General features: G+C 44.1%; 1 protein-coding gene across 6 annotated transcripts in view; it reads right to left on the minus strand.

Moving 5' to 3' along the window:
• The window catches only part of shisa6 (shisa family member 6), a 79312-nt gene extending 61037 nt beyond the window's left edge, over nucleotides 1-18275 (minus strand). For 5 of the 6 annotated variants that reach the window (XM_072666678.1, XM_072666677.1, XM_072666676.1 and 2 more), the window contains exons 1-4: nucleotides 17984-18274; nucleotides 16403-17340; nucleotides 13481-13641; nucleotides 5450-5548 (exon numbers count right to left, since the gene is read on the minus strand). In XM_072666678.1, coding sequence (XP_072522779.1) covers nucleotides 5450-5548; nucleotides 13481-13641; nucleotides 16403-16959 — 817 coding nt within the window. In that variant the 5' untranslated portion in view covers nucleotides 16960-17340; nucleotides 17984-18274. Of the gene's footprint in view, nucleotides 1-5449; nucleotides 5549-13480; nucleotides 13642-16402; nucleotides 17341-17983 lie in introns of all 6 variants that reach the window. The other variant, XM_072666679.1, reaches the window with a different exon arrangement.
• Between the last annotated feature and the right edge of the window lie 5342 nt (nucleotides 18276-23617).

Here is a 23617-nt window from a genome sequence, read left to right on the forward strand (position 1 = left end):
CGCACAGCAGAATTCAGAGTAGAAGAATGCTTGGGGACTAAAAGCACTCAAAGTTTAACCGAGGCCTTAAAAAAGTGCACCGCATCGCGGGTCAAACAGGCGTGAGTAAACTTCTTTTGATGGAAAGCAGAGTGTGCTGTGTTCTGTGATCAGCCATATGTGAAGCATGCAGCTGCTGCGGCCCTGCTCACCGCGCCCTTGTTCTGACATCATCAGCTTACCTCCTGGGAGCAACAAACAATGAAGTAAAGTCTCTCGCTCTAATTAGGCCCCAGAACAGAAGCTTAATTATTTAATACCAGCCCCCACCAAAATTAAAAAAGAAAATCCTGTCTGGACGTAGCGCAGGCTTTAATGACGACTGCTGATTTACATCCTTGGCTGCCCTATTCCTCAAGAAAGTGTGAAGAAGGAACCTGAAGCAGGCTCTTCATTACTTGTTTCTTCTGGTTCTTGCATCAGAAGGATCTTCAGTGCATAGTAAAAGGAGACCAAAACATCCAGAGCACTCGCAAAAAAAATAAAATAAATAAAAAATCTGTAATTGATAGGTTTACTTTTTGCTTTTGATCTGGCCTGGTCTGCACTCACAGGATGGAGGTAACAATGTGTCGGAGAGGGTAGAAAACCAGAAGGCAGAATGACAAGGTGTTGCCTAATGTCGATGAAAGGAAAAGACAGGCAGAACGAGAGGACGAGATGGAGGCTGAGGCTGAAACAGGCTGATTTAATGAGATGGATGCCATTCTACCAGAGGTCCACTTTTGTTAACAAGAGGAATGGCACTCCAACCTCCCCCCGACTATTTGGGCTTTGATTGCGATTGATTGTGGCAGCAGTGGTGCGGGACGAATCATGAAAATGCTGCCTGACACGAGGTTGCTGTCAAGGTGTGGCGGGAGGTCCCGTAGCTGCTGTTGAAGGCTTATCCATTAAGGATGCGGGCTTAACAACAAAAGCTTTCATTTTAGCAAGTATGCTCAGATGTTAAAACGCACAAAAGGACCATTTAAAACGTCAGTCTACCAACAGTCCTCATGATGGTTTTCTGATACGTACAGAAGACCAAAATACAACAATCTGAAAAGATACCACAGCTACACTCAACAGCTTCAGAGAGTCTTCGTTATCATGTTTTGCACTTGATCATCTAAAATTGCCATCAGATCTTTCTACAAAACTGATTAGATAAACCAATCAGAAATTCTAGGCCCAAAAAGTGTCTGGGTTGCTCAGAAGATCCAACAGAAGATGACTGTGCTCTTTGATAGGGAATACCACAATCGAAAGTTAATTAAAGTAGAAAAACAAACAAACTCTTCTATACACAAAAACTTTAAAAACAGGGATACGAAACTTGGCATGCAGGCTCTGGCTACAACATTTTCCTTCTCCTTTTTGGATATTTTTTACTCCCATTTACCGCATCCATACATTCTGGGGACTGAGAGATTTGGAGTTTGAGGGCTGGGCAGTAGGCATAGAACAACAGTAAATTACCAACTCTGAGATGAATCCTGAACCATGCCGCTTTGCCATCAGTGGCCATAATCGGAGAGCGTGCACGCAGTTGGCCGTGCTCTCTCTGGGTAGGTAGATGGCACCCTCACCCCTCATCACGGTTAAGCGATGTTGGCCGATACAGGGATCTGTTAGCTGGTGCGGTGGAGCTGGCTACACATGTATCAGAGGAGACATGCGTTAAGTCCTTACCCTCCTAGTGTTGGGAGAATTGCTAGTGCTAGAGGAAGCTACAAACAGGTGGGTTAACAGGCAGTACCTGATTTTGAGAGCGGAACCTTTATTTATCTGACTCAAACTAAGCTGTGGGTGTATAATTAAAGCTTTGTAGAATCATTTTTAAACAGATCAAAAATCTAATTAGACATTGCATCGAACCAGAAAACAGTGCAATGTTATGCCCTTAGTGCAGACTCCCATTTAAGCAGTGAGCAGGGTGGGCACCCACAATTCCCCAATACTCAGGTGCTACTTTGTTCGCAGTAATATATATTGTGCATCTTCACATTACCATGCATTTTCTCCATAAACTGATTGTGGTAGTAACAAAAATAATCCAAGTTAAGAGGAAATATGCCTTTAACACAGGTATATAATTGATAATAGCCATACTGTACTGCATCTGTTCTAAAAGAAAATGTCTGAAAACACTGATTCTGAGCTGAACAGGCAGATTTACACTAGATGTAAATGCACCAGTTTTAGTGACGTCACTAAAACAATGGATTCTGGCTGTTTTTTTTGCAGCTTACTTTCCCCAAAGAACCTTCTGGATTGGTCAATAATTAAAATAGTTTAAAAATTATTTACAACTGATTTTATTTCACTGTATGACATTGACCGTCTGTCCAAGATCAGTCTCCAGTAAGACAGCGCTGGCCATCATTAATGAATGGGCCAACTTATATTTCAAACTGGTCCAAAAACTCATTTTGAACTAAAGCCATACGGGCAGTGGTGCTACTTGAACAGAAGAGAGCCGTCTGCCTCATGGTTTAAAGCAGCAGCCTCCAGAAAACCGCTCAGCCCTGAAGATGCACCAATAACTTCACTACTCATATTGCATGAAGCATTGATAAAAATAGCGAGCGCTTCCGCTGTGGCTGCTCACGGGTGAACAGGCCGCAGAGAAAAGGGCACTAAAGAATACAAAAACAAAAACAAGCCACCCGGGTGGCGGAGGAACGGCAGACATACACACGCACGCAAAAAAAATAAAATAAATAGATTTCGGGTCAATGCTTTGTAGCTGAGAAAATGAAATGCAAACAGAGGAATGGCAACTAATGGAGACTGGTTGCAAATGCTGCTCACGACTTCCTTTCTCCTTCAGCCTCTCAGTCTAGATGGATTCGTGATCTATGGTGCTCTATATGGAGGGAACCTCCTGATTTATGTGGCCACCTCACCGTTGCTGGGAGGAGCTCAGCTTCACTATAATGTTTTACGACAGAGGAATGGCTGGCAAAGCCCAAACGCACATCTATACATCACAACAGCAACAAATATACAGCAGTGACATGTTTACTATTCCGTGCAATTAAACTCAATCTAGTGTTGTCGGCATACTGGTCAGCTTATCCATCAAATAGATCTTCTGCTACCCTATTCTCCACCTCGCCTTTCTTTTTTTCCTTCTAAGGGTGGAACGTGGCGACACCACCACAATAGTGCAAAAAGGTAGAAAAGTGTGATAAAAAGGTCTCGCCGCTTTAGAGCCGGTACAGAGCAAAAGCATGTTAATTAGTGCATCGCCAGTGTTCACATATGAGTGGGAGGTGGATCTGAGCAGGGCTTGTGCGGGGGTGAGAGAAGACAGGTCACTGAGTTTAGACCTTACTGAAGAAGCCTCAGTGTGTCATGTACATATTCAGATCGCAATCATATCACAAACTTTACAGTCCAGCTTTGAGCTGTACAACGCAACAGCTCGTTGATCTGAAAGTGCTGATAAAACCAGACGTTTAATCACTGAAGGTGAGCACTGAATATATGGTTCCAACTCTATATCTAGACATTTATTAGATAATGTTAAGTCATTTCATCTACTGGATAGTGTTCAGAGTTTATTGGCAGATTTGGTTTGCTTCTTAAAATAAGTGAAATAATCAGTCAATAAAATAAGAACCGTTTAATAGATAAAATGACTTGTACATATAAATATGCCTAGATAAAGATTTAAGATTATTCTAAACAATCTCAAAATGAGAAATTAGATATTTATACAATCATTTTTACTCAAAGTCCAGCGCATGTTCCATTTGTGTGTTAAATTTACCAAATATGTCCCATAACATCAAATAACCAAAAACCATGCGGTTAGTTTATTAATAACTTAACTGTTCAGTGTGTTAAATAATGTAGATACAGTAATTGTGGGTTTAAAATGTACACCACAAGTATGCTCTGAATAGGGATCCGTTCAATTTTTACTGAGAATTCAATGAAAAACAAAACAAAACAAAAAAAAAGGTTTAAAAAATCTTCTGCATAGACAACAGCTGCGTCCCAAAGCCTACAAACTGCAGCCGAGGTAGGTTGAATTTTCGGCCACTACGTCACAAAAGGCTGTTCCAAAGTGAACAACTTGCAGTCTAGAAATGCAGCCCAGGTTTGTAGTGATTGAGGACGCAACTAACGTAACCGTCCAGGCCCACGGTTACCCACAGATCTCTATGAAATGTACAACGCCAAGAAAACAGCACCTTGGTGGAATACGCACAATGTAACGGGCTCCATTTCCCCCCATAAGTACTCACAGAAGTTTCCCTTTTCTGGCAACGTTACCATGCAGCCTTGTTCGACTGTTCTATTGCCTTGGCTGCAGCCTCGGTAGGACTACAAATCTGCCTACATAAACACTTATAAAAACACAGAAATTGACACTACATAAATCTGGATCATCATCATAATCATCATAAAAAATATATAATTTCTTTAAGATAACAAATGTAAAATAAAAATGAACAAAATGCTGTAGCAGTAGTAGTAGAAGTAGAGTAGTGGCATGTCCACTTTTTTCATAACATCAAATCAGAGTATTACAGGACATGTGAGGGGGGTGGGGTAACACACAAGACTGGTATTTGCTTTGTGGACTTTCAGTCTTATGGTTTTTACCTTGTGTTATGAAATGACACCACCATCAGCGAATTCCCACCACATGATGTAAATATGTGGACTGTGCTCATCTGGCAGTTTAGTACATAGATGTGCAGTGGAAATGTGAAACCATACGTTTTACATAACACAGTATAGCACTGTATTACCAGTATACCACCCATTCCTACCAAACAGTGTCCAAACATCTGAAAAACCTCACCAAATACCCATGTCATGATTGCTTTATCATTGTGGATTCTTAATTGTGATACTGATATCAAATAGGACCTCTAACCAATCTCATTTTTTCCTTTGTGCCAAGATCAATTACAGTTTTAGAGGAGTGTTTTTTTTTGTGCATGTGTTTCTAAAAATCAATGTATTCGGGCTGTAAATGGATTTGTCTATTGAAATACAGTGCAAGACGTATTGCAATATATAGCTACACAACCACAATACCACTATTCTGTCTATATTGTGCATCCCTACAAGATGCTTTGTCAAGTCAGGGAATAAATTAGGGAAGAGCACACAGTTTGGTGTATATTCACCATTCCATGCTTATAAAATATTAAGCTGAATCTAATCCATAGCACCTGCACTGTACATTCAGTGCTGCTCCATTATTGAACTGTGCTTTTGGGCATTAGACGTTTGAGTGTATATATACACACACACACACACACACACAACCACACACACACACAGCAGAAGGTTTATAAACTCAGCCCAAATGTCTTTTTTTAACAGTGGATCTGGCCTGGCTGGAGGCTGTCAATATCTTTAAGCAGAGAGCATGAGAGAGAGAGCGTGCATGAAGCACTACCTTTCACATGGCCTCTTCCCAGAGTCACGAAGCCGGACGAGATGAAGTTGTGCAGGTCATGCCCTCCACCGCGGCTGCTCTCCTTAGAGTAGTGTCCACCTGAAATGAGTTAGCCAGCTGTTAGGCCAAAGAACATACGCATACTCTCGCTTCACATTTTATTCTGAGTCAAACAGAGGTGAACGGCATAAAGAGCAGAATTCCATTCTGCAACTCAGGGGAGTTATGACTTTCCATAACACAGAGGTAAAGTCACCTTGCTCGTGCAATCTGAAATCGCACGCGATACAGTGAGCAGCATCTTGAGGTGTTTTCTGTTCTTGACATTGTAATTACCAGTGAAATACACTGGAGCATATTGCTTGGTCTGATATCCTGACGATAACCTTGGATGCCATTTGGAAACTTAAAGTTGACAGTAAACCCAACTGCATGCATCAGATTTATAATCGGGGAGGCAATTACTGATACAGCGCCTTGCGAAATAGGATAAGAGAACCTTAGTGAAAACACTCGATTCTACTGTAGGAATCTGGGTACAATACATGTTAATAATATATCCATCCTCTACTCAGAATTAGAAGAAAAAGCATGTTTTTTCTGAACTAAGAAGCATGAAATTGAGCAAAGCAGGACGGTGAAATGAAAGGTGGAACCTCCGGGACTGGTCTGGTAATAGGCTGCGTAAAAACACAGAGGAGCCTGCTGGAGTCTTTAAAATAAAAGAAGCACGTCTGCTACAGTCTTCAAAGCGCCTTTCGCTCTGGATCAACAGTAACAGTGGGACAAAGCCCTCAAAACAAACATGGAGCGCTCGAGCGGCTGCCTCTCGCTGGTATGGGCGAGCTCTGACACAGGCCTATAAATCAAATAAACAAGCGTATGGTAGGGGGGCTTCGAATAGGACAAAAAGCCCACCTAATCCAACAAGCCGTGGGCCCTTGGCGGGTGACTGCGGCAAACCGGCACTGACAAATTCAAATCAGAGAGTGTGATCTTACAAAAGCCTTCGTTACGATGCCACACTACTTAAGTGTGGCTACATTTGAGCAGCTGCTCTATTGGTCTCCCTGAGGAGCTATGAGAGGGAGTTCAACCTTCAGTGCTGCCACAAGGGCACGAATTTCAAATGTGTTTTAAATGATAACTACTCTAGGGACCATCAGCGGGAATGTGTGTGAGGCAGGTGTGTCCCGAGGCAGGGGCGGGCTGGCGTAGTCAGCATTAACGCCCTCATCTCTGGACGTGGGTGAGACTTTTCCATCCCGCCGGGGGTAATCGCAGTTATTACGGAGATGTTGTAGCATGAGCAGTTCTGCCATTAATTGATGGGAGGAAAAAAAAAAAAGCAAGCATATCATTATGAAATTGCCCACTGGCATTCCACATGTTAATTAAACTAATTAAATCATAGCTTAATAAGCCAGGCAAATTTTATGCATGCTGTATTGAAGCAATATTCCAGAAAAACACAGGCGTGCATGCACGCACACACACACACACAGGCAAGCCATCACGCCGACACAACTGTCCTTCGGCAATACAATGAAATTGTTTTAAGCGAGGAGGTCATATTAATGCGCTTTTATTCGTTGTCAGTTCATTTACTAATCAATTAATGAGCGAATTACAGTATATTAATTAGTCATTTGGCTCGGTGGCAAGGACATAGTTGATGAAACACTGCATCGTATGGATACTGGGGAAATAATAAAGGACTGGAAAGTCAATAATACGACAATAAGGTAAAGCAAATCGTTTTAACTCTGTCTATATGAAGAGAGAAAAGACTTAATCAGTCCCATGAGTCAACTGAAAAAAAAAAAGCTACAGTGTAATCTTAGTATCTGTCTAGGATGCCTTCAAATATACCCAATAGGCATGTACTTACATTACGGGCTTATACGGTTGCGTAATTTCAGCTGCGCCCTTTGTTGTTCGCAATTAAGAAAGCCTCATAGCAAAAAAAATAATAAGCACCGGTGTGGGGATTGTGAGCCGATTCAGATATCCTCTATTTTATGTACACATCTGCTAGTGCATACATACACTATATGGACAAAAGTATTGGGACACTTTGTTTCATTGTTTCTTTCAAGGGTATTAAAAAATTGACCCTGCTTTTGTTGGAAAAACTGGAGTAACATTGCTTGGAGGATTTGATTTTATTCAGCGACAAGACCGTTAGTGAGGTGGGGATGTCTGATGATCACCACCCCACCTCATCACCAATTCTCCAACTTTATCACCAACTATCCCAAACTTCGCTCAAAAGTATTGAATGGAGCACAAGCATAAAAAGGGGGGGGGGGGGGTGTAATGCACCCTTGTAGCCCACGCCTGGCATTAGGCAACGTTGCCAATAGGTTAGTGTTTATCTGCTCCAGAGAGTCATATTCTTTTGTCAGTACTTCTCTACAGGTACTAGACAAGTGATGTGCATTTGCATGTGTCAGCAATGGGTGCAACTTAATAGCATGAAGGGGTGTGCACAAATATTTGGACATAGTGTCCAATACTGTGAAGCTTTAGGCACCTTTTCAGTTCTCTTAGCAATAAGGTTTAACTAAGCACTGATTTACCAAACCAGGTGTTGGACGAGGACTTTAAAATAATACTAGACTTCATGAGGAGAGCTATGCTGATGTAAAACCACTATGTTTTGTAGGAATGTCCAATAAAAAGTCCAATAAATACATCAGAAATCAGCCTAAAATATTATCTGAATCCAAAAGACACCCATTAGACTGCTAGATCATTGTGCACAGGATATATAAACCAGGATGCACTGTGACCGTGTCAAGGTCACTCCCTCTATAAGGCAAAGGGAAAACACTTGTGCATCAGGGCATGCGAATATGCATTCTCTGTCTGAGCTGTCCCTGAAGTTGTCAGTGCATCGGCCGCCAATTTATATACAAATTATCCATGCTCCTCTAGAGCCTGTCAGCGCTCCTCATGTCCGACTGGGACAGGACTTTAGGTCTCAAGTGGAAACAGCCTCCGTGATGGCTGACCTCGGGCAGATATGACAACACAAGGGCGCCCTGAACGCCCTAGCTCAGCAACTCCCTCACACCCACTCCCACCGTTGTCATTTTAACACAACGTATGTCGGCTTGAGCCACACCGGAGGACATAAATGGCGGGGTGTGGACAAACAGTCATGGACCTTGAGCCTCTGGGACAGTGAGGGATGGTTTAATATGAGAGTATAGGTAAGGGTGGGCAATATGACAATAACAATATATCATTTTCAGAACACACAGCCTCTAACAATATTTAGTCATTTTTTGTGAGCTTTGTGATCAAGTTTGAGAGGAAGAAAATGGACAGCGAGAAATTATTAAGAGATGTCATAATGGGCCAACATCCAAATCAGCTGCTTGCTACAATGCTGTTTGTGCAGTGATTGTTGTTGTTGATGTTGTTGTTTATGGGCTCATCTTGCAGGATACATGCAGTTGTTCACCTCTAGATACTGAAAACCCATCACACGGAAAAGTGAATTTGGGGGCGTATAGAAAACAGTTCACACTGTGGTTGCAGTTTCTTCCACCTAGCATGGAATAGTCCCCCCCCCCACTTTGGTACTGCCAGTTAACCCACACATTCAGTTGCTAGTTCCCCCTAGCACTTGCAATGCTCACAACACTACTACAGGGGCAAGAACTAAACACACCTCCTCCAATACATACAAAGCCAGCCACTGCCTCTTTTCGAACTGCCAGCAACGCAGCATTGCCAGGCAACCAAATGCTTGTAGGAAAGCACTGGATTCTCAACTCCACCACATGGCCATGGGAAGTTGAGACCTCAAGTGCAGAGTTCAGTTTTTTGAGTTTGAGTGAAATATGAAAAGTATATGTTGAATGAAAGGTAAGGTTTGTGCTTGGTGACACAATGTGACCTTGGTGGGACTCTGACTCAACTCCAGCACTGGAAGCCCAGTGCATTACTGCTGCGCCACCACGGCGGTGAGGGTGGAAGTAGTAGAACACTGCTTTTTTTCTCTACTTTTGTCTTTTGCTTTTCCCTTCTTAAATTCTTCCCTTTTTGTCTTTTGATTTTCTCTGCTGTTCACTTCTTAAATTCTTCCCTTTTTGTCTTTTGATTTTCTCTGCTGTTCCCTTCTTAAATGCTTGTCTTTGGGTCTGACTTTTCCCTGCTGTTCCCTTCTTAAATGCTTCTCTTTGGGTCTGACTTTTCCCTGCTGTTCCCTTCTTAAATGCTTCTCTTTGGGTCCGACTTTTCTCTGCTGTTCCCTTCTTAAATGCTTCTCTTTGTGTCTTACTTTTCTCTGCTGTTCCCTTCATTAATTCCTCCCTTTTTGTCTTACTTTTCTTGGCTGTTCACTTCTTAACTTCTTCCCTTTTTGTCTTTTGCTTTTCTCGGCTGCTCACTTCTTAACTTCTTCCCTTTTTGTCTTTTGCTTTTCTCAGCTGCTCACTTCTTAACTTCTTCCCTTTTTGTCTTTTGCTTTTCTCGGCTGTTCACTTCTTAACTTCGTCCCTTTTTGTCTTTTGCTTTTCTCTGTTGTTAACAACTTGTACTCTTTGTTCATTCTTGGTTTCTTTCTAAACCCACTGTTACCGTTCGCCCCTCTACAAAGGTGCGACAGAGAAGTGTGTTTGGCTGGGTATATATATAATGTGCCACACAGGTGGGTCTGGTCAGCACTGATTACCGCTGGGGATTATGGGACTTGGAGTTCTTTACTCCAGATCCACCAGCTTTGCTGTGCTGGCCAGACCCCCTGCTGGTGGCTGATGGTACCTGCTGCCTGCTTACACACACCAGCTAACAGATGACTGTGCTGGCCAACATCGCTTCGAGAATTATCTCCTGCTGCGCAGGTGGACGCTGTGGAAAAATGTAAAAGTGTGTTGCCAATTTTCCCCTCGGCCTCTTCCGAAGGTCTCTCATGATTCGTCTCTCATGGAAACCACTGTCAACGAGGCATCTGGATCCAGCCCATTAGAGGAAAGTGAGAGGCTCAAATAGGGGTTATGACCTTCAAAGCTCATTTGTTGGAACTTTTATTTTTCTGAGCTGAACATACCTAAATGGTATGAAATTATAAGTATGTTTAATCATTTCAAACATTTTTAACATGCAAAATTCTGAAAACATCTAATTGACTCGACATCAGAATTGAAAGTTGTACTGCATCTACAGAAATGTGCAGTGGCATACCGTGCATGAGGTGAAAACATTAACATTAGCATCAAAACATAAACACACATTTCACCTTAATTTATCACTTACCTACTGGTGAGATGACATAAATATACACTCATCTACTACTTTATAAGTAAATACCTGTACACCTACTTATTCATGCAACTGTCGATTCAGCTGATCATGTGGCTGCAGTGCAACACATTAAATAATGCAGGTACAGATCAGCAGCTTCAGGTAATGTTCACATCTACCATGAGATCTGCTGCTGATCTCCTGGGATTTCCATGTGCAGCTTTCTGTAAAAGTTCCACCATACTAAGGCCAGACTGGTTCAAACTGACAAAAAAAAAGCTGCAGTAACTCAGATAACCACTCTGTGCAATTGTGGTGAGCGAAAAAGCTTCCCAGAATCCACATAACACATTCAGCCCTGAGGTTAGGGGTGCACCAACTAATAGACTTAGTCAACTCAACCCGTCGACCAAAATAGTCAATTAGTTGGTGAGGTCATCACACAGGTTTTGCATGCTAACTAGGTACGGTTCAGCCAAAGACGAACCCTAACAGTATGGAAAACAGTTTTACTGTCTCTGTCATTTTTTACAGTAATAATTCCCTCAATCTGGACACAGAGCTGCAGAGAAAACATACAGACTGAGCAGCTGTCTGTCATGCGGATAAAACCGCTACGGAGCCATCAGGCAACACAGCCAATGTATCTGCAGTAACATCACTCTGGTGTGTCAGTGGAGAGCAGATTTCTATTAGTGTGGTGCGTGGGAGCCTCATATGGACTGAGTGTAAGAGGGAAAACTCTTCAAGTCAACCCAGAGACCCTATGAATGAGGAGACGGTCACTGGCTGAAGTGTGACTGGAAGACGGTCAATAGTTGCATTTTTCGGATTTCTCGTAACGCTCAACATGCTGTCTGTTTAGATAAAGTCCCATCCTTCAACAAAAACAGCCAATCAGTTTGAAGGTGAAGGAGGAGACCGTGTCAAAATAAAAGTCATTAATACGAACATAGCAAGCTCACAGTTTTATTTTTCCCATCCTTCAACAAAAACAGCCAATCAGTTTGAAGGTGGAGGAGGGTCGACAATATCGTGGCTCCAGCCAGACCGTGTCAAAATAAAAGTCATTAATACGACACAGTTTTATTTGTCTTATTTATTAGCAGGAACGTTCATTAAAACATAAAAATCCTAAGCTGACTTTAAGAGTTATTTGGTAATTGAGCGATTCACAATCTGAATAATCAATTACTTGTGTCAATAATCGACAGATTATTGAACTATCAAAATAGTCATTTGTTTCAGCCCTACTTGAGGTAAAATGGTTGAGTAGAAGACCACGTCAAGTTCCACATATTGGGTCCTAAAATTTTAAGTTTTAAGGGTGCCGCCCAAATTACATCAGTATTGCATACTATTTCACATCAAATCAGTTTGTGGTGAATTTCAGTTAGAGCGTAACACGCAGTCAGGGAAACAGCCGAAGAGCCGAAAGCGGCATCAATCAAACTGTCTATAAATCATGAGAATTTAAATGTGGAATTGACAACTTCATGGACATGTATCCAAGTAATCCAGTTTGAAAAAACACCTAAAAATATGCGCTCTCTCAGACGGCATGCGTTATTCTGCTATTATGTCTCATTTCATTTGCTGCTCATTTGATGCTGCTGGCTCTCATTTTAAGGCAGATAAACATACAGTCAATGCCGGCTACCCAAAGTCAAAAACTTGCTGCTATATGTGCACTGACTAAACATGGTAACTCAGTGCTAGCGCTGGCATTAGCCTGCTAGCCAGCGAGGAGTAGGGAGGTCAAGTTAGCAGGTGAGGACAGCAACACCACCTATGTGTCATTTAGGCACATTTGCATTGCGCATGTGGGCGAATGCTTGGCACAAGGCTAGCACACACACACACCACCTGATGTAAAGCAAACATGCTCTCTAATGCTGGCTATCTCACGATTACAGAGGAGACCACACACACACACACATACACACACACATACACAGGGGTGCCAAGCACTTTATTTCTGAAAATCAGTATCATTGGGTACCAGTACCACCATCTGGTACCAACAATCATGGCACTCTCATCATCATGATCACATTTTTTCCTCGTTCAGATGGTTGATGTGAACATTACCTGAAGCTGCTGGGCCGCATCTGCATGATTTTATACACGGCATTGCTACCACATGATTGGCTGATTAGACTGTTGCATGAATGGTGTACATAAAGGCTCCCTTATAAATTGCTCAGTAAGTGCAATATCACAGTACTCCACTTTTCACAACACACAACAGGCCGTAAAATCTGAAGAAACGTGGAGGAGCCTTCGAGCCAGTTCAACCTCAGGCCAGAACGGCAGTTGATTCTCCCAGCAAAACTGTCCATGAGTCTGAATCACTTGATTAGCAAGCACTAACATGTCAGATTACGCTGCAGCGCAGAGGACGAAGCACAAGCACATGTGCCGGCTCATCCTCGCGCCGCTCTGCATCGCCATGAATTATCCAGCGTCTGACTGACAGCCGTCTGGCACCCTGCCAGCAGTGCAACCCATACAAGCTAGCGACAAGCTCTCTGCCATACACATAACACGCTAGCTTAACGCACTGGCTGTGCAGGAGTACACCAGCCTTGACTGTGACTGCATCAATTCAAATTACTACAGTAGAGCAGCTCTGTCTCGAAACCTCTCTATTCATTATAATTACAGCTGATGTCATTTACTCCTCAAGAAAACACTGCAGATTTCTGCACTGACACATGAAGAGCAGGCTATCAGTTTCACAAGACATGAAGAATTAGCTGTCAGCAGCCTTACCATGATTTGATTTGGAAGTGTGAACAGGGGTGTAATGGTTTTTGGAGCCCGTCCGCTGTGGAGTGTTGTCTTTGGATGCGCTGTTCATTGCCGCAAAGTTTTCACAGTCATATTGGGATATAGGAATGGGTCCTTGTTGCCTCAAAATATCTGCTAGGGCTCTGTGGAGAGGGTGGAACACACATTTCAGTAAGTGACAGCGCTGTAAGCTCACACAGTTAAAGAAGGTGCAAGGAAGATTACATTTTTATCCGGGAACTATAGAAACTAATGTGGCGGAGAACTCATCTCTTTGCAATGTTCTCGGAGAGGCACCAGGTGCCTACAGGTAGCTATGGGGTTTGTAATTCGGAATAATTATGCGCAAGGAACGCATTAGCTCTGTTTACTATGAGAAAAATGGAATAACTTTGGCATTTGCTACCCTGCACTTCTTTAGCTTTTATGGGAAATGTCAGCAGCACGCTTTCCAATTACATTCGGATTCTGTACGTTGTTGTGGATTTGTTTGTTTTAGAGCCTCTCCACAAACAATGCAGTACGGCTAACGAGGGTTAATGACTTTGACTTTAAATACACGGGACCTGCTTCACCTCTATTACCGAATGAATTGAACAAATTGCTTCCAGACTGATTTTGCCATTTCTTAGCCCACTTGTTTATATGCAGTATGAACAGTCCAAGAAACCATGCAAAGGAACGTCAGAAAGCGTGGTCAGTACTGCCTGGCAATGTGAACCCAGCAGAGAATGTCATCATAATACATGAACCGCAGTCGATCCCTGCATGTGTGGGGGTGGGGTGTAACCTAGCAGAGCTCCATCAGAGTTCATCAGATGAGAAGACAGATCAAATATGAGCACATTAGAAACCCAGGATTTGAGAAACATCTGGTGATGGTGTAGAAGACCCATCTGTTTGTGTACTGCAGGCAGGCTTTAGTGTAGGTGTTAATCAGAAGAAATCAGTGGAAATGACTTTAATTCATGGCCAACTCTACCAGTACCTCCCAGTCAGAATAGTCAATATGAGGAGAGGTGAAGCGAAATGACAAACAAATGAAACAAGGTCAGAGATCATCTTTGCCTCCACAGACTCCGAGACCTGGGAGAGCGATATGATCTCGTCCAGGCAGGGTGGTGGGAGGACGCAGTTACAAAATCAGCTCCCATTGTACGGATCAAATGGAGGGTAAAATTGAAGTATCCGTAATGAACTGTAAAGCCTCTCTCGTTGGCCAAACACAAAACCGAGGGCATCTACTGAGCAGCGTAAATGGTGCACATTCCAGCCTTGCTTGGGAATCTGCTCACGGCCGGCTCGCGCACCCCCACCCCACCTCCCGTTTAATATTCCGTGCGGGCAGCGGTGCGAAAGGGACGCGCATCTGCAGGAGAGGGGGAGAACGCGCCCAGCCGTTCAGTCGCTGAGCTGTTCACAATGCAATCGGGACAGCGCGTGTCTGACATGATGAGGGCCTAGGGACACTTGTGGCCATTCAGTGCAAGGGCGCTACAGCTGGGGGAAGAGTGGAACTGGCTGTCCACCCAGGGGCCCGATGGTGGCGGACTGAAAAGTTTGCTTTGGGGGGCAATTATACAGAACGAGTGTAAATTTAGCATTCGTGAACAGATATTGCAGACCCTTAGCTCACCTCTCCTTGGCAGGGCACAAACGGTGATGTCGGCACCTTCACTAGAGCATGGGGCCCACAGAGAGTGCATTTTCACAGGGCCAAGAATGCCTCTCCTACTACACAGAGGGACTCTGGAGAGTGGTGTCTTAGAAGAACCACTGAGCGGTTCATTAAAGAATGGTCTGTAACGGTTCTAAACCAATTAGAGGCTCCTCTACGCTACCTGTATCAGTGTGATGAGAAAGGGGCCCACAGAGATTGCATTTCCACAGAGCCATTGATACGTCTGAATCAGTGCACACTCATACTAAAGGTGAGGTGTCTTAGGAGAACCACATTTGGTTCCTTTAATAGATCATTAAAGAATGATATACAATGGGTCTATTCCAATTAAAGGCTCCATACCTCCTAAAAACAGATGTCTGAATCTAGAACCATTTAGTACTACTTTAATAAAGGGTTGCATTTGTAAGGATACTTAGCACCTACATAAGCCTTTCATAACAACTGACATTACCCTTTATAAACATTAAGAAAGGCAGGAAAGCTGTTGTAAAGGCTGCATTTATCAATCTGGATGTCATATGCTCTCATCAAATGTTATGACAACTGACATTTGCTGGTATAAGCCTTTATAAATGTCTATTTATGTCTATATCAGGATTTTGTATTATAAACCTTCCCTCCCCGTTTTTTGTCGTTTTTCACTTTTTGACATTATTCGATTCTGTGAGTTGTTCCGGACATTCTAGTAGAATTTTACAATAAACAGACCAATAGAAATGCTCCAAAATGACCTGAATTTAAATATTTCTCCACTGACTTCCATTAAAAGTTAAGATGTTTTTTTCCTTCTACTGTAAAGTTGTCATTTTGTACTTACGAGCGATTGCATCCTGCATTTGTTGGATTTGCTCTCTCTTCTGTCCAACAGAATGTTTCTACTACATTTTGGAGCACTGCAGTGAGGATTTGATTGCATTCGGTGACAAGAGTGTTAACGAGGTAAGCATGTTGGATGATTATCACCCAAAAACATTGGATAGAGCACCCTCATTCCAGAGTACACAGTTCCACTGCTTCACAGCTCAATGCTGGGTGTCTTTATACCCCTCTAGCCCACACCTGGCATTAGACATGTTGCTGATAGGTTCTTTGCTATTGACAGTATTTCTCTACAGGGACTAGACAAGCTGTGTGTGTGCATTTACACATCTGTGTCAGCAACGGGTGCATTCATTAGCAGGGGACATACATTTGGACATACAGAGTTTCACCCCACTCACCTGTGTATGTTCATTTCCTGAGGTGGCTGGGTGGCCTTATCGTACGCCACTTTGGTGGACACCCCCACCACTATGATAAAGGCTATGACCCCGCACGTGATGTACACGGCCGTGTTGGTCTGGTCCATGCTCGGGTCGTAGGCATCGCCCGTTGGGGCAGGGGACGGGGGCACGGTTTTGACCCAGTCGGGCTTGTGGTAGTTCTTGCACGCGCGCTGGTCCAGCCGGTTGCCCTTGAACTGGCAGCAGAAGCGCAGGAAGCACGAGCCGCAGCAGTAGCGGTGGTCCGTGTTGTTGCACTCGAACTCCTTATCGAACTGGCCGCTCACGTCGTAGTAGCCCAGGCACGTGTCGTGCGTTGCCTGCGCGAGCCGCTGCGTGGTCGCCGTCGTGCTGCTGCTGCTGCTGGCGGTGGTGGTCGTACTGCTGCTGTTGGTGAGCTCGCGCGCTTTGGGCGGCCGCCTAGGCGGGGGTTTGGCGCGCTTGGGCGCAGTCGTGCACAGCACGTGCAGCGGGTCCACGTAGATCAGAAGCAGCAGAAAGTGTTTTATACCCATGGCTTTATTTGCACTGCTCTTGGATTCTCTTCTTCGATTGCACCTGTGTGTGTGTGTGGGAGTGAGGAAATGTGTGTGTGTGTATGTGTGTGTGTGTGATTTCGCTCGAGTCCCGCTCGCTCCTTAGGAGGTCCAAAAGTTCCAGCTGCTGCCCCGGACACCCATCACACGGCACCGTGGAAGGCGCCGTTTAATATGCTCGCAATTTGCGTGCAGTTTGCGCGCCCATGGCTGTACCGATAGCAGACCTGGCAGTCACGGGGCATTGGGGGGACCGATGGGCTTCGACGGACGGACCAACATCTCGCTCTTTTCCCCTCCGATTCCCACGCAAACGTGTGCGTAAAAAGCACGCTTTTACATCCTGCTTCCCGTCTTGCTCTGAGTAGAAGCAGACAGCAAACTTCATTGTTAATTAAACGCCAAGAAACGCAGACAAGTCATTAATGTATTCATGCTGAATGGAGGTGGGAGGGAACACGGTTAACTACAGCGCTGCATTTTGCGCTGCGGACCCTGCTTCGCTTTTAATCGACAGGCTGCAGAAGGCGTCTGACGTCCCTTTGCGCACCACAGTGCACGAATGCGGACGCTCAGATGCATGGCCGCGTAAATAAAGCACGGCTAGAGCTTGCACGTGCGTTGTATCCCCTATGGTGTTACGCAATTAAAGAAGGACGCGTTACTTCGATGGCAATTATCAATGCACGTGCAATTCTTTTACAGCACTTTTGCAAAAATGAATTAAAATATAAAAAAAAAAACTGCTGCAAATACCGCACGTGCACTCTTCCCTTTCAAACAACATACAGCACACAAAGTGACCGTTTCCCAGCTCCTTCCTATTCACTGCGTCTCGAGCGCGCTCCCCCGCAGCAATCACCCAAGTTTAATGACATTAATGTCGATACGACCACAGTTCCTGTCTTTGCCACGACTGACACAATGCCTAACACAACACCAAGCTATGAGATAAAGGAGGGAGGCAGGGAGGGCGGAGGGGGGAAAAAATGAGCTAAGTTACCTCCACTTTTGAGCTCGTCCTCATGGCTGCGCGCGGCCGCTGGCGGAGGCTGAGTGAAGCTGCATGACAGCAGCAGCAGCAGCAGCAGCAGCAGCAGCGTCCCGCGCGCGCACACGGACTTCTTTCAACGACCCGCCTCCCGGCGGACGTCATTCCATCGCTGACGTCACGCTTCCCTCAGTACCATTCTTTCTCCTCTGTCTTTTCTTTCTTTCTTTCTTTCTTTTTTTGGCTGCACCTGTAATGCGACAAACTTCCACCCGTAGTCCGGCAAACTCCTACCAGAGTGGAGACACACCGATAGGCCAGGAGTTCAGACTTTCGAATCAGTCCGCAGCTCCAGCCGGCTCGGATAGGCTGGTGCTGTGTTCTGATTGGGCAGACTGTTTCTGTGTGTGAACCACTGGCCAATCAGAGAAGGGAGGGCGGGTATTGCTGGACCATGGGTGGGTGATAACTAAGTTCCCCTTTCTCTCTCTCTCTCTCTCTTTCTCTCTCTCTCTCTCTCTCTCTCTCTCTCTCTATCTCTCTCTCTCTCTCTCTCTCTCTCTCTCTCTCTTTCTCTGACGTCGGTCACTCTGAAGAATATTGGTGAATAGCTGCGCTTGATGGAGCTATCAGCTGTTTCAGCAAAACTGAGGAGGAAAATCCCTTAAAGAAAAAAGGGAAAAGTCTGATTTTGTTCTCAGTTTTTTTATTTTACTTTACTCAAAAAAATATATTCGAACCAGTCATTGTCAAGTTCACTTCAGTTAATACTGCTCTCTCTCTTTCTCTCTCTCTCTCTCTCTCTCGTATTTCCTCTCTACCACTCTTACTCTGTCTCTATCCTTTTTAATCTGTCTCTCTCTCTCTTTCTCTCTCTCACTCTACCTCCTCTATCTGTCTCTCCCTCTTTCTCTCTCTCTACCTCTCTCACTCTCTGCCTCTCTCTCTTTCTCTCTCTCACTCTACCTCTATCTGATCTGTCTCTCCCTCTTTCTCTCTCTCTACCGCTCACTCTCTGCCTCTCTCTCTTTCTCTCTCTCACTCTACCTCCTCTATCTGTCTCTCCCTCTTTCTCACTCTCTACCTCTCACTCTCTGTCTCTCCCTCTTTCTGTATCTCACTCTACCTCTATCTGATATGTCTCTCCCTCTTTCTCTCTCTACCTCTCTCACTCTCTGCCTCTCTCTTTCTCGATCTTACTCTACCTCCTCTATCTGTCTCTCCCTCTTTCTCTCTCTATCTCTCTTACTCTCTGCCTCTCTCTCTTTCTCGATCTTACTCTACCTCTATCTGTCTCTCCCTCTTTCTCACTCTCTACCTCTCTCACTCTCTGCCTCTCTCTCTTTCTCTCTCTCACTCTACCTCCTCTATCTGTCTCTCCCTCTTTCTCACTCTCTACCTCTCTCACTCTCTGCCTCTCTCTCTTTCTCAATCTTACTCTACCTCTATCTGTCTCTCCCTCTTTCTCTCTCTGCCTCTCTCACTCTCTGCCTCTCTTTCTCAATCTTACTCTACCTCTATCTGTCTCTCCCTCTTTCTCTCTCTACCTCTCTCACTCTCTGCCTCTCTCCCTTTCTCGATCTTACTCTACCTCTATCTGTCTCTCCCTCTTTCTCACTCTCTACCTCTCTCACTCTCTGCCTCTCTCTCTTTCTCGATCTTACTCTACCTCCTCTATCTGTCTCTCCCTCTTTCTCACTCTCTACCTCTCTCACTCTCTGCCTCTCTCTCTTTCTCGATCTTACTCTACCTCCTCTATCTGTCTCTCCATCTTTCTCTCTCTATCGCTCTCACTCTCTGCCTCTCTCTCTTTCTCAATCTTACTCTACCTCTATCTGTCTCTCCCTCTTTCTCTCTCTCACACTACCTCCTCTATCTGTCTCTCCCTCTTTCTCTCTCTCTACCTCTCTCACTCTCTGACTCTATTATTTTTCCTCTGTTTCACTCTACCTCTATCTGTCTCTTTCTATCTCTCTCTCTACCTCTATCTGCCTCTCCCTCTTTCTCTCTATCTACCCTCTCTCTCTTCTCTCTCTCTCTGTCCCTTTTCTGTCTCTCTCTCCCCTTCTCTCTCTCTGAATGACAGGTGGCTCTCACACAGTTTTTACACTCAGGTAGGGACGATAAGGCCGCACTGCACTCTCTGCGCATGCGTTAGCCACACCTGCCCCTCTGCAGACCCACAGTGCAGCACAGGCCGCACAGCTCAGTGCACACGGGCCGCTCCATACACAATGCTCACACTAACGTGCTTTTTACACACACCATAAAACACGCCTCTTTATCCCTTAATTGCCACCTTTAATCTTGCAAGTTGTGAGAGCATGCTGCTGCTTGAGCCTACAGAGAGCTGAACCCAGATGCTGTGAAAATGAAAAATTCATTAAAAAGAAGGTGGGGGGGGGCTTGTACACTGACAAGGCAGATTTGTTAAGAACCTAACGTCTCAGTCTGTGTTCATGTGGTTTCTTTTAACTGTAGCAGCTTTTTCCCACAGTCTGTTCTTATTCCTGCCTTATAGGTACAGCTCATTTTTTCAGGCCTACGGTCGTTGATATGCTGGTGTATGTAGGTTGTGACATTAGGTGACCAAATTTCAATGTAAGGATAATATCTAATGTCAACGTCAATTGCTCCACTGACTTGTAATAAGGAAAATAGTGCCTCTGTTTCTGCTACGTCGAGATCAGCGCTCTGCTAACTGCACTGTGTAACTCTGGTGAAGCCGGCAGGACGACGCTTGCGAGAACTGCATACCACTGCGTAACTCCAGTCATATTTGTGTAAAATCCTGTATTTATACTTGTTTCACTTCCAGTAGCGGTTTTATTTATCTCACAGCTTGTCCAGAAAAGCATGTCCTTTAGAGGGAGATCAAAGTGTAAATTACATTCTCTGACTGTAGGGAAGCCCAGAAGCAAGAAATACCAATTCTCACATCACCAAAATCCAGCGTCTTCCAAACCTCCAACACTCTTAGGAACCATTATGTTCACTTCTTTAAGGTTCTTCACACACACCCCTTATTTAAATTTTTTTATGGAAACAAAAAGGCTTGAGCACTGGGGGATGGAGTCAAGTGAAATTTGCTGATTTCTCTGCTCTAACAGACCTACTAAGTCTGCCGATTAACAGGTGAGTTAAATCAGGTGTGCTTAGGCAGGAAAAGCTCAATACTGTGCAGGAAAACGGTCTTTTGGACCAGAATTGCCCACCTCTATTCTATAGCATAGCTGAAAAGCAACCAAAATTTTAAGTCTAACTAACATTGGAGCTTGATGTCCACCCGACACTGTTTTTTGACCGAACTCTGACTTATATTTCCAAACAAAATGCAACATCTGTCCAACCTAATTTTCATTTTAAACTGTTCAACTGTTCAACGGTTACAATATTGTTTGACGTAAAAAAAAAAAAACAGCCATAACTGCTGCTAAATAGCACTTAACTGCTGGACCTGCAACTGTTCTTCTCATTAAACAAGTGGGATTCCACACTGTAAGCCCGTTTTTCGTGCTCTGACGGGGTGCTCTCTGACAGTCATTCTGCAGTTAACTGAGGTAATGTCTGAGAACAATGCGGCAGTTGCGGCGCCCGATGCCGACGGTTCAAGAGGATGTGGATGTGCACAAAGGAGAGATGAAACACAGGCAAACGCTGTTACGTAATGCGCAAAAAGAGTAAATAAATTAAAGCCTGATATATTTCGCTGGGTGAGCTGCGAGCATCTCTGAATGAACAGCCTACACAATCCTCTGATTATAAAGACTGGAAGCAGTTGCTAAGTTACCACTTTTTCTCCACCATGCCATCCATACTCGCTGTAATGAAATATTTAAATGCTTCTTGTGAAGTTTTCCCGTTGGACTTTAAAAGATATATCGGGCTCGGAGGTACGCACACTTTCAAAGAAGCGTGCAATTATATTATAAATATGGCTCGCATACGTTGGAGAGCGCATTATATGGGAAAATAAATGGACGCGGATTCATGAAACCAGGAGTGCCATAAGTGCTACCAAACGTCAGAACACCAAACGGCCCGAGCACCTTGCTGTATTATTTGTTTCATCTCTGTTCGTCCACCCAAGAGCCGCGTTTCTTATTCAAGGCAGCAAGGCTTTCGGAGCAAGGTGGAGGGAGGGAAGGAGGGAGGGAGGGGCACCTTACAGCAAATGAAGGGTCTGCCTTTCTGAACAGAACACAATGGCAGGAGCCAGAGGAAGATTAGAGCTTGCAGTCTTCTGGTAATGAGTCAGCATCCCATGGTGCTCCTCCCAGAATATGAGCCAATGAGCTATCGGTTCTTGGTGTAGCGCCTTTATCCACTGAGCCATTATCAGCCCTCATTTTTCCTCAATTAAGGCTTCTGAGCCATTGTGTATGTAACAGCGTCAGGGCTTGGGTAGAGCCAGACGGTTCCTCCTCAAAAATCAACATTGTTTCCAGTAACGACAGACTCAGACCCCATGCAATATTGATTTTTTCGGCCTCGCTTTTTCATCCCTGGGTCGCAGCGTGTGTCCATGCCTGATTAGAGGCCTCACAGAACATCAGACAACACGAGGAAACCAGCGTGGGAAACTTGCTTCACCACACACAAAAAAAACATGAAATGCTGCCTGTCACAAATGCACGGCCATGTCACCTATTCAGCCCCGTAATGACTTCCCTCTGTTTCTCTAGCCCAGAAATAGCCAAACATATGAACTCCATTAGCGCTTGACATTGTCATTGCTTTAATGACGGTATTAAGAAGCCGATGATTTATGTATTGACTAACTGAACGGCACTCCGAGGCTATGTAACACTGATGAAGTTATCACCTCATTATACCCCATAGAGTTGTGTACCACATTAATATTGCCGCATTCTGCTACTAGATGACACAGAGAAATGCTTAGAAGGGGTGAGCATCTGCCTCAGACATCCAGCTGACTCACAAATACATTCGTTTCCCCAACAGCCATCAGTGATATTAATACACTGCCATTGTTTTGAGCTAGCTATTAGGGTCAGAGCAACAGCAGAACTGGTTGGTATGAATCTGATGGTCTGAGACAATTTACATAATGTGTATCCAGGGTTGGGATATAACAAAATACAAGCACAGGGAATATATCTTCAGAATACAGAAATACAGTATCTGTATTCAGTCCATGTTACAGGCAGAATTCAAAACACAGACAGTCGGAGAGTGCTAAGTACTGGAAAAAGTACTGGATAAGTACCTTGTAGAGGTTATTACTGTGAAAGTAACAAGGACAGTAGTTGCTCCATACAGTATCTCAGAGATTACCCACTAAAGTACTTGGCAAGTACCTAGGAGAACAGTTACCCACTAATGTACTGGCCAACGTAAGACACTACTCACTAAAGTACTAGGTAGGTATTTAGGACACTGCTTACCCATCAATGTAAGTGTAGGAAAATATTGACGTAATAATGTACTTATATGTCCAATAAGTACTTAGGACAACCCTTCCAAATAAAGTACAAGGTATTAGCAGAATACTTACCTACAAAAAATCTCAGGAGAACAGTTACCAACAAAAATATTGGATATCTATTCAGGAGATGACAAACTAAATTACTGGGTAAGTAACCAAGAAAATATTTAAGTACTGGGTAAATACTTAGGATAATT

The sequence above is a fragment of the Salminus brasiliensis genome, chromosome 22 (genome assembly GCF_030463535.1).
Source record: "Salminus brasiliensis chromosome 22, fSalBra1.hap2, whole genome shotgun sequence".
NCBI lineage: Eukaryota > Metazoa > Chordata > Actinopteri > Characiformes > Bryconidae > Salminus > Salminus brasiliensis.